The sequence below is a fragment of the Vicia villosa genome, linkage group LG3 (genome assembly GCF_029867415.1).
Source record: "Vicia villosa cultivar HV-30 ecotype Madison, WI linkage group LG3, Vvil1.0, whole genome shotgun sequence".
Classification (NCBI taxonomy): Eukaryota; Viridiplantae; Streptophyta; class Magnoliopsida; order Fabales; family Fabaceae; genus Vicia; species Vicia villosa.
Window position 1 is genome coordinate 141351116 of NC_081182.1, and position 12821 is coordinate 141363936.

Genomic DNA, 12821 nt, shown 5'->3' on the forward strand with positions numbered 1-12821 from the left:
ATTACTGGCACACAGTCAACCCCACACTTCAACTTGTATATACATACATAACACACTGCCCGTATCTCCATACATGTACAGTCCCTCAGCACACATTGCTAACAGGTCCTAGGAGATTTCAAACCAACATCCATCCACAATCCTAGCCATACAAGTCTGACTATAATAAACCAAAAGCTCACACAAATTCTGCAATACGAGCCAAGCCTATTAAGCCGCAACACATGAACCAAATAAAAACCGAACTGACACGGAAATAACCAAGCAAAAATGCTGCATACATGAGGAGGAAATAGAGTTACCACAAAGAGGAAAAAAACAAATACTGTGAGCATGGAAAGTAAAAAGAGTCATACTACTCAAATACACAAAACTTGTATATTAAGTTTAAGGAAAAAAGATCAGCTGCATCAGTCCACGCGCATCACCCATGCACTCTCCTACATAAACTTAAACACCCTCACAATTCGACACACGCTCCTAAACTCCTTTTCACTCTCTCTGCTCTCTCTCTCTCTCTCACGCTCTCATCTTCCTTCACCTCTCTTCAACAACAACCTCGCGCCATCTCTCTCTAATAGCAACTTCACCCTCACCTCAATAGCAAAAAGTTTGTTACGAGTTCTAACAAACTTCACAACCACTCCACGAGCGCTCAAGGGTATCGCGGATCCGTCTTTCTTTACGGCTCAGAGCTTGTATCACGTTTGGTTACGACATTTCTCCTCATCAAAAAGCTGAAAGAAGACCGAGTTTATTTCTCAGTAGGCTGAAGCAGCGAGTATCATTCATCATCGGCGTCTTGATCTCAAAGGTCGTAGAGTTTTCTGTAAAATTGCACATAGTTCGTTTCTTAAACAGGTAAGTTTCTAGATTCTCTCTCAGCATACTTAGCTGCCATGCTTAGGTCATTCATGCATCTGTGAGCTCCCACCACCAGGAGGCTGGAGCTAGGCTCAAATGTCTGAGGTGGTTATATACTTATATGAGCATTCGAGGTGTTTACATTTTGGATCTCTTTTCGGTGCTTTGGTTTCGTTAAGTTCGCGTGAGATTTAGTGAAAACGGACGTTGGGTTCGGACTCTACCCAAAATGCCAAGCGGAATAGAATCTTGGTTCACTTTTCTTGGCATTCTTGAATTTTCCGGCGAGGCTGTCGGAAGTGACGTTCGGAGCTAGGGCTCCGGTGTCTGAGTCTTGGTTGAAACGTTGACTGCACGCGTCTCCTTCCCATTAGCTCATGGTTTTATTGTTTTTCCATGTCATTATGTCTCATATGGATAATTTGCTTTGGATTGGAATAATGGATAATTCGTAATGGCATGTCATTGGCTGAGAAACATTTTGCCTGGTAGTGATTAAAATCAACCTGACCCATTGATATTGAGTCACATGATTTTTGACACGTTTAATATTTGATATGAATAATAGTTATGATAAAAATGGAAAATATAATAGGGTAATGATGAATACAGTAATGCTTTATTTAGTACCAAAGAAATTGAAGAAGAAAGATAAGAATATAGACATGTTATTATTTTAGAATAAAATTTTTAATTTATTTTTTTATTTAAATAAAATAATGGGATAATGGTGATAATGAATGGTTGAGATTTTTTTGTTTTCACATTTTTTTTAACGATAATCATTTTCCTAATGAATAATACTGATTGAGAATTTGGAAAATAAATAAATGAATTGATATGTATGATGATGGGCTACGATTTAGTTTTGTTGCATGGGCTTAATGCCATTTTCTGAACTTTACTCTTTAGTTGCGTTCCCATTTTGGTTATTGGGCTCAGCATTGTTAATTTCCACACCCGCTGTTATGAGGCCGATGTGCCATTACAACTGAAGCTTAGTTCATTTTCAATTGCTATTTCACCTCAACTAAGCAGATTTTAAAAATTGCTTTAAATTGTTCTTCTTCACAACTTTTTCTTGTTAAATCCTTTTTCACTCAAACTAAAAATACCAAAAAGTACTTCTAACTACTCTGACATGTTAGTATGAATATTTTTTTAGATTTTTATAATTTTATTTGGTATTTTTAAGAAGCCTTTCTTTAACATGTGTTCATAAATTTCCATGTTTTAACACATTTTTCAATTTTTTTTGATTAAAGGCTTTAGCCCATCTCCAATGGTGCAACCCACTTTAGAGTTCTTTATGGGTCCCACCAGCAATATCATCTCAAAATAATTTATTTAGTATTTATTTTATTAGTGTAATTCAAATGGGTCCCACAACTTTACCTCATAAATTAATTTGATTGGGTACCACAATTTTTTACTAGTTGCATTGCAATGCAACTCTACTATGACATGGCATTTTGATTCAATATTTAATTATTATATTGATGCCTAAGTGGAGAACTCATTGAAAAATACCACCATTGGAGATGCTAATCCGCTTCAGCAAACATTCTTCCACCATGGCCAACAATACCACCTCCCTTTTGCCTCCGATTAGCTATGGTCTCCCGCGGGATCGGTACATTCCACCTCACCGGAAACCAGTTTCCTTAGGGGTCGTTATTCCTACTACATTGCTGGTTGGTATTATTATTGGAGATTTTGCATCCAAAGTACTATACCCACGCCTGATGCGATGGTTGCATCCGACTCCTGCGGCAGAGGTGGCTCAGAATCAAAATGAAGCTTCAAGAACATTGGCGGAGGCGGATGCGGAGGCGAAGGCAAAGGCTCAAACGGACGACGTGTGTATAATAGTGTTGCCAGAGGCGGAGGCTCAGACGGAGGAGGTGGCTCCAAGACTGTCGCTGGAGGCTCTATGACCAGTAGGTTGCTCGAGGAGCGTCAGAGGTGGCTCAAGGAGCGTTGTCGGGATTGGTTCCAAGAGCATCCCCGGAGGTAGCTCTAGGAGCTTCTGAGGTATTTGTGTATCTATTTGTTTATCATTGTTTAAATTGTGACATAATTAGTAACTAATATAAAATATGATACCAAGAGGTATTCTAAATTAATAATAACATATCTTATAAAATTCTAACATTATATGGTTTATTGTTGTTTGGGACAGAATTAGTTTTTCAGTATTTATGTATCAGGACAAAGTGGTTACCTTCCCTCAATCTATGCTACATTTTGTCAATTTGATGTATGCAACTTTCTATGTTCCACTTTGTGGCATTTTGAGAGTCAAATAGGTGCCGTAATTATAACCAGGGTCGGCCCTGAGCCAGGGTGACCAGGCCCATAGCCCAGGGCCTAAAAAAAAATATGGCCTCAAAAACTTGGCTGGTGGGCTTAGTAATGTGATAAATGTTGTTATATTTATATTTGTTGAAAATTATTGCATCGTCGCAGCATTGCCCCAGCGGTAAGTCTACCTTAATCTTTAAGGTTGTCCGTTCGACATTAGTTATAAAAGGATGGAAACGCTGCCCATTAGTATCTGGATCTCCATCCCACTCGACAACTTTAATTGTTAAATATTTTTTGAAATTAAAAATATATAACAGTTTTATCATTAAAGCAGAAACATGATTCCATCATTCTTTGATGAAGAATGGTTTGATCTATTATTAGTTTTACATAGAAATATAGAAATATATATTGTTTAATTTTATTTCTAATTATAATATTAATATTTTAGCAAAATTAATATTATTTTTAATTAATTTTTATAATTAAATGGATTGTGAATGAAATTATTAGATTTAAATTATTATATGATCAGATTTTAAAATTAGTTGTTCAATATTTTTTAGTAGAGGTCCATTTTTATTATTAGTCCCCGACCTCCAAAAAGCCAGGACCGTCCTGATTATAACTTTGGCTCAAAAAATGAGGTGGTGTGGTTCAAAAACCATCATAAGCCCAATTGTAAATAAACGGATGATAAAGGTTTTAATAAAGCTTTTGTTTAAAAAAAATAGGAACCTTTGGCTCGAGTTGGGGATTATCGGGCCATACTCACTTGCTGCCATGGTGTTTGGAGCTCAAACTCTGCAATATAGTCATTGACAGTAGCCATCTGCTCTTTATGGGTTATAGTATTTTCTCTCCTAGCACCCAGTAACACAGTTTGGCCTAACTAATCTGCCCATGTTAACGGAAAGCATTATCCCACTACCGAGAGAAAATGGTTATTCTTTTGTAACATATTGAACATTTTGTAGTATTTAGTATAGTTTTGTTTTGTGTTGCTGCATTTTGCTCTCATGTTTATAACCGATTATTTCCTGTGTGATGCAGGGCATTTTGTTTCGTGCTTATGAACCAAATATTTTCAGCAAGCGAAAGAGAAGCTCTGGCTTTCATCCCTAATGCTTAATCCAGTTTTTAATTGAGTATTTTCTTTCTTGTCTGCTTTCAGGCCGAGTTGTTGGAGGAGAAAGAGGAAAAGGAAGGCCTTGAGATTGATGATGCTCGAAACACCATTGTAGAAGTTGAAAATGTATTCGAAACACCATTAGCTTAGCTGAGTAATATTTATTTATTTTGATGGGATTAGCCAAGTAATATTAGTAGTGTCTTCGGTGGAGGATATTATCACTACTAGAAATACTCGTATTACCTGCGGAATTTCCTGCGAAAAATATTCCGCAGGTATACCTGCGGATTTTCCTGGGACTTTATTAAATAAAATAAATTTTCTGCGGATTCAGAGTTGGCAGCAAATTCCGCAAGAATACCTGCGGATTTTACTGCGAAAAATGTATTTTAAACCAAATATCTAACAAAAATATAAAATCCGCAGGTAATTTCACAGGAAACTTTCCTGCGGATCTTCCTGCGATTATCAACTTTTACTAACACCAAACTGTAATACAAAAATTCGCAGGTAATTCCGCAGGAAATTTTCCTGCGAAATTACCTGCGGATTGGACATTTAATTATTTAAATTTATAAAAAAATTTAATCATTATATTTTCTATTTTATTAATTATATTTATGGTGTTTTATATTTAGTTTAATTTTAATTTTCAATCTAAATTTTTTCAATGTTACTAATTATTTTTATAATGTATTTTAGTTAATTTTTAATAAAATAAATAAATGATATGAAAATTTTTAAATTATAATGTATTTTAGTTAATTATATTTATGGTGTTTTTATATTTAGTTTAATTTTAATTTTTATTCTTAATTTTTTCAATGTTATTAATTATTTTTATAATGTATTTTAGTTAATTTTTAATAAAATAAATAAATGGTGAATAAATTTTTTGTATATTTATATGGTTCTTTATTGTTTTTCCTAAAGTCTATATAAAAAAGTTAATAAAATTTTAATGATTAATTATTCAATATTATTATTATTATATTAATTAATTTTTTAATGTAAATTGTGTTATTTTTTAATTTTAACTTAATAGTTTGTGATAAAAAATTATCTTATATTTTCACGGTTTTACAGTTTTGTACTAATATAATTTTGTTTGTAGAGTTTTTAATTTAAAAGTTCTTTTACACATTTTTTTTGTAAATTTATTAATAAATTTAAATGTTTTCTACACATAATAATATCTTTTATAAATTTTATTAAAAATATAAATATGATTATTAATATTAAGTTAATATTTTTTATAATTATATAGTGTAAAAATATTTATTAATTATAAATAAATTAGTTTATGAATGAATAAAAATTGTGTATATTTATATGTCTTTTTATTGTTTTTCCTAAAGTCTATATAAAAAAGTTAATAAAATTTTAAAGATTAATTATGTTAATTAATTTTTTTAATGTAAATTCTGTAAATTTTAAATTTTAACTTTGAATGAATCTATTCCTATGTTGCAATCTCTAATAAAATATACTTCGTGTTCATCTACTTAATATAAATCCAAGGTTGTCATGATGGCAACCCTAGCCACATGTCACCTTGGTAACAACTCTAAACATAAACCCTAATCGTATTTTTACAAATTTATCCCTACATTAAAAATAAATAAATAAATAATAATAATAATTATAAACAAAACAATAATAATAATAAAAATAATAATAAGGATAATAATAATAAACATAATAATTTAATTATAATTAAAATAACTAAAATAATTAAAATTATAATAAAAATAAAATATTCAGCCATCACTATTAACAATAATAACATAAATAATAAATTATAATATAATATTCATCTCATAATATAAAATAAAATTATTATTATTATAGTAATGATATAATATAATATTCAGCTACTATGATTAAAAATAATATGATTTATAAAAATTATAAGTGTTTAACTAATTTATGTGTAACGTTTTAAAATTTTTAAATATAATAAATTATATTTATAACAGACCAATAAATTATAATATAATATTCATCTAATTATAAAAAATAAAATATTAATAGTAATAATATAATTTAATATTTAGATACTACAATTAAAATAATATTAAAAATAGTAATAAAATGATATTCAACCATCACTATTATTAATAATAATAATAATAATATAAATAATAAATTATAATATAATATTCATCTAATAATAAAAAATAATAATACTAATAATATAATATAATATTCTGCAACTATGATTAAAAATAATATAATTTTTTAAAACTATAAGTATTTATCTATTTTGCAATAGTAGTAAACAAAAAATATGAATACAATTTTAATATATATTAATTATTAAAAAAGTGATTACTCCAGGAGAGCCCCTGTAGCTTGGAGCAAATTATGTGAGCCTAAGAACCTTGGTGGTTTAAATATCATTGATTTAAGGAGATGGAATAAAGCATGCATGAGTAAACTGCTTTGGGACCTATGCAGAGAGAGAGATAGCTTGTGGATCAGGTGGGTCCATACATACTACATAAAAGGTGTCAATGTGATGGAGGTCCAGATCAAGTCCACCTGCTCTTGGATGCTAAGAGCATTTCTGAATCAAATGGGTGATGTTAGTCATATGGCTGAGTGGCAGAGAATGCTGACTGAGAGCAAGTTTTGCAAGAAGATTATCTACATGAAGTTTCTCAACAATAGCCAGGATGTGCCTTGGAAGAAGCTGTTTTTTGGCAATGCTGCTAGACCTAGGGCAATCTTCACTTTGTGGATGGTGTGTCTTGGTCGAATTTCCACAAAAACTAGGCTTATGAAGTTTGGTATTCTTGATAATAATAATTGTGTGATGTGTACTGGAGATGAGGACTTGAATCATCTCTTTTTTCTGTGTGAGAGGACCAAGAGTATATGGCAAGAGGTTTTGAATTGGCTGCAGGTAGAACATGGTACAGGTGGTTGGGATTATGAGCTGAAGTGGATGATACATAGGTGCAATCAGAAGGGGTGGAAATCGATCCTTCTCAAGACTGCCTTGGCTGAAACTGTACATGCTTGCTGGCTGTATAGGAATAGTTTCGTGTTTAAGGATGATGATAAAGATAGGAATAGGCATAGAAGAATTGCTAAAGAGATTATAGATAGAATAGTGCAAAGAATATGGAATAAACCAAAGCTTAGAGGAAAGATAGCTCCTTTTCTTCTTTGAGTTGGATAGGGTATAGTTAGTTTTTGAGCTGGATCCTATGGGCCGCTTTGTACATAACTGTTTTTTGGAATTATATATATAATTTCTTATTCTTCCAAAAAAAAATTTTTAAAAAAGTATATACATAAGTATTTTATATAAATAAACAAAATAATAATAATTAAAATAATAATAATGATAATAATAATAATAAACATAATAATTTTAAAAAAATTTCTTACAATTTAAATAAATGAATAATTCAAATTATATTTTATTTAAAGCATTATAAATAATTAATTTAATGCATAATGTTTTTATTAGAGCTAATTATAACTAATTTATTTTATTACATTATAACTAATTCTTTTTAAATAATTATAACTAATAAATTTATGTGTAAGGTTTTTAAAGTTTTAAATATAATTAATATAATTTATTATTATATTTATAACAGAGCAATAATTTACTATTATTAAGTATAAATTGTATTGAAAATCAATGGTACCCCATTAAATGCTTTTATTGTGATGTTTTTTTATCTTTACAATTTCTTCGATATAAAATTTTTATTCAATATAAATAGGTTACATCTACCACTCAACCCATATAGAAATGAGATCTACTTTTCCTTTTTTTTGTTACAAGATCTACTTTTCCTTTTGTATTGATATTTTGATTACTTTTTCCGAGCTTTCTCTTATGTTTTAACTATTTTTTAATTTACGTTGTAGACTAATGAATTTGATTTATGTTGTTCTAGGCTAAAGACTCAACTTTATTTGTTCTATCAATTATTTAAATATTTTATCTATTTTAATTTCTTCAATATAACATTTTATTCAATATAAATAGGTTACATCTACCACTCAACCCATATAGAAATGAGATCTACTTTTCCTTCTTTTTTTTTTTGGTTACAAGATCTACTTTTCGTTTTGTATTGATATTTCGACTACTTTTCCAAAGTTCTCTCTTATGTTTTAACTATTTTTTAATTTACATTGCAGGTTAATGAATTTGATTTATGTCTCAGGTTAAAGACTCCACTTTATTTATCCTATCAATTATTTAAATATTTTTTCTATGGTGTTTTGTATATTAATTTGTTTTGAGCAATTATATTGATATTGATGTGTAATCTTTAAAACAATTCATACAATTTATATAAATCAATAATTCAAATGATATTTTATTTAAAACATTATAACTAATTAATTTAATCTGTAATATTTTTATATTATTGTAGCTAATTATAACTAATTTATTTTATAGCATTATAACTAATCTATTTTAAATCATTATAACTAATAATTTTATGTGTAACATTTTAAAATTTATAATTATAATTATTATAATTTACTATTATGTTTATAACTGACCAATAATTTACAACTATTAAGTATACTTTCTATAGAGAATTAATTTGAAAATAAACGGTACCCCAATTAAATATTTTTATTGTGATGTTTTTTTATCTTTTCAATTTCTTCAATATGAAATTTTTATTCAATATAAATAGGTTAAATCTGACTACAACCCAACTTACCACCCAACCCATAGAGAAATGAGATCTATTTTTTTTTTTTTTTACAAGATCTACTTTTCCTTTTATATTGATATTTGTATTATTTTTTCTGAGCTCTCTCTTATGTTTTAACTATTTTTTTATTTATGTTGCAGGCTAATGAATTTGATTTAAGTTCCATGTTAAAGACTCAACTTTATTTATCCTATCAATTATTTAAATATTTTATCTATTTAAATATTTTATCTATGATATTTTGTAATAATTTGTTTTGAGCATCAATATAATATTTTGCTATCTACTTTTATGATTTTCTCTTATTTTTATTGTTTATTTGAATATTATTATTTTTGTCATGTGAACGAAAAAAAAAAGAGGATAAAGAAAACTCATATTATTTTTGCATCCTTATTATTTGAAAAACATGAGAAAAATTATAGCTCATGTAAGTACATTTTTAATAGTAATCTTTGAGAGAAATGTGTATTTAATTTAAATTTATTTATTTAATTATTGGAGATCTTCAATAAACACAAATGAAGAATCTAATAATACAAAAAATGTATCCTTTGTCAATATTTTATTGAGAAAAAGGAATTTGTGATTCACTTGATATAATGAGAATGACAAAAATGAATTGTTTTATATTAAAACATGTATCTAATTGATTTTAAAATGTTTATAAATTATTATTTTAAAAAATAAAATAAAAATGTTAATAAAAAATTTATGTTATGATTTTGTATGATCTTACCCATATTATCTTTGAAATTTATCCACACCTCTCTATTAAAATATCTAAACTTGAGTTTAAAATTTTTTTTTATTTTATTGCGATTTTAATTGAGATTACATGTTTTTATTTCCCACATTTCTATGTAGAAACACTTGATCAAACTGATAGTATGATCGCATACATTTAGTTAAGGTGCACAATTAATAATAAAGTGCATGATTCAAAAATTATATTACATGTTATAAAAACAACTAAAATACATTGTAAGGAATTTAATTCGACCATGCAAATTATTTCTTAATTTATACAATTATTATTTTCTTTGAAATATAATTAAAGTAATAATGAGAATACAATATTTGGAAAAAGTAAAATTAGAATAATAAAAAAGATAAAAAGAAATCAAATAAATGAGAAAAAACATTTATATACAATCATACATTATGCCATCAATTATTATTTATATATTCTCATTGAACGAAAACGTTCATATAAATATATTATAATAAAATTTGTGCAACACACAAGTTATATACATAGCCTCAAAATACTATAAATTAAATTTTTAAACAAATAAAGGTCTAGGTAATATGTTTATGTAAGTAGATATAATATAAATATGTGTAATTTAATCTCACATATTATTGACTAAAAAATTATTTATTTTTTCTAATTTATTGTCTTTCACATTATAAAAAATAATAATAATATAATTGCAAACATAATCTAAATGGCCTACAAAATAAATTTATATGCAAATAAAAAATTAAATATCAATTGTTATAAAAATGTAATTTTATTTCTAATATACCCGTGCGAAGCACGGGCCGGCAATCTAGTAAAAGAAAAAAAACCACAACTCGTAAAAGCAAAATGCAATGGAGGAAACCCTAATCGTGAATCATCTCAATCGACTGTTTCATAAACCCTCTCCGTCAACCATTGTGTCACCTCCGTATGGAGCATCTCAATTCTAGGTCGTAGTCTCCGTTTTTCCTCTCGTAATTTCCTCAAATTTCTCCATTTTTTGTCTTTGATTTCTACAATTTCAGTTCACGTCGCTTTTAATTTTCATTCTCACTCGAATTCCTAAAATATGTTTACTTTCAATCATCGCACTTGCAGGATCTCAGCAAACACTATCTTTTATGCGGCTAAATCTACCATTTTCGGTTCACACGACTCAAGGATAAGAAATCAAGAGATTTTACTAGAGAAGATTTGAAGGAAGCTCAAGGTTCGAATGTTGGTATTATTGTTGATTGATGCTCTATTCTTGCTACCAATTGCTTTCAAAGTAAATAGTTTTTCATCTTGCACACAAGGTGTTTGATGAAAAGTCTCAACCAAGTTCTTTCACTTTTTTTCTGTTTCAGTTTGGCTTTTACTTTTTTTGTTCATATTCGTATCAGTTTAATTTTGAATGAGATTTGATGCATTATTATGAAATTTCGAAATATGAATTTGTTTGAGTATGCGATTTAGAAGATTGCGGAGTATGATGTTAACAGCGTTTGATTTTGGATGTTTGATTTTGGATGATTGCTATTAGGAGAACATAAAGCATATAAGTATTGCAATTTCTACTTAAGGCAATTGAGAATCAAATTTGATGTTCACAATTTAGTTTATGTTCATGATGTGACACTCAAGATTGACGCCATGAATCTTTTATCTTTAAGATGCTCATGTTATCCAATAATAGAATTTATCCCTGTTAACCTAACCTCCTTAGTTGATGCATATATTGATGTTGGGTATGTCTATCTGCCTAATATACCATACGCTGCTCAGTGTGCAATTCAGCTATTCAGTGGACTAAGTAGTGTCAAGTATCTCAAACTATCTAATAATACTCTTGAGGTATGTTTGACTATTTTCTCATCAACTTAAATTTTTTATGAATATTGTATGCGATAATACCTAATGAGATTTATGTCTTTCGTATTATCCTTGCATATTTTCTCTTTCCTCTGTATCACAACACTGAATGCAGTTTTGTTTCCATTACTAGTGTCTCTACCATACAAAGGATACTCTCCATCTTCTTCCTACATTTCACACTTTGACACATCTTCTTGAAACGAAAATGGCAGAAACGAAGAAGAACGACATCGTTCATTCACTGCTCGTCACCTACGCTTCCATGAGTTCTCTTCTCACACTCTGTCCTCCTTTCGTAATTCTACTATAAGTACTAATTAATTAATTAATCCCTAATTGAATCTCTAATCTTCAATTTTGAATTTGAATTTGAAATTGAATGGTGTATGTAGATGGTATACAATGATGGTTACGGATGGATCAGTTTTGAACACTTTCGATTACTTTATCAATAACGGTTTTCAAGGTTTTGTTGATCTGTGGCCTAAACCTACTCTTCTCGCTTGCAAAATTATTGTTGTTTATGGTGTTTTTGAAGTCGTTCTTTAGCTTCTTCTTCCTAGTAAAACTGTCTACGGCCCTATTTCTCCCACTGGCTATTGTCTTGTATATAAGGTTTGTTTCTGGTTCTCTTTCTTTTTGTTATTTTTTTCTTGAATTATGACAACTTCTGTTTTTGGTTTTGAATTTTTTCAGGCGAATGGTGTTGCTGCGTATTTAGTCACTTTGGTTACTTATGTTGCTATTTTGTGGTGAGTTACCAACCTTTCTCTACTGTTACTTTTGTAATTTCTTCTAGTTTATTGAGAGGAGAGAATTAATGAGAAATATATCATCGCATTCGTAAATTTGTTATACTGACGTTTCGTATTGAAGACGTATCACTACAACACGCTGGGGCTTTAAAAGCGCTTATTTTGGGCTTTTAAAGTGCTTAAAAGCGCTGTAAAAGCTGGCGCTGGCGTAGGTAACAAAAGCGCTTCTGAAAGCGCTCTGGTAGACCCCCCCTATAAGAGCGCTTTTCTGGAAAAAGCGCTCTGGTAGGCCCCCCTATAAAAGCGCTTTCCTGGAAAAAGCGCTCTGGTAGACCCCCCTTTAAGAGCGCTTTTCCCAGCAAAGCGCTCTGATAGCCCCCCCTATGAGAGCGCTTTTTCTGGAAAAAACGCTCTGATAGCCCCCCCTATAAGAGCGCTTTTCCAAAAGCGCTTTCGTA

The 12821-nt window shown here is 29.4% G+C and overlaps 1 protein-coding gene across 1 annotated transcript; it reads left to right on the forward strand.

Annotated features, from left to right (window-relative positions):
• The first annotated feature begins 6881 nt into the window (after positions 1-6881).
• On the forward strand, positions 6882-7481 carry LOC131659074 (uncharacterized). Its single transcript, XM_058928315.1, has one exon. It carries the CDS (start codon positions 6882-6884, stop codon positions 7479-7481), a length of 600 nt encoding a protein of 199 aa, XP_058784298.1.
• Positions 7482-12821: the final 5340 nt, after the last annotated feature.

Bases quoted from the DNA above. Each gene is read 5' to 3' on its own strand.
- LOC131659074 (XM_058928315.1), top strand. From the start codon at position 6,882: ATGGGTGATGTTAGTCATATGGCTGAGTGGCAGAGAATGCTGACTGAG.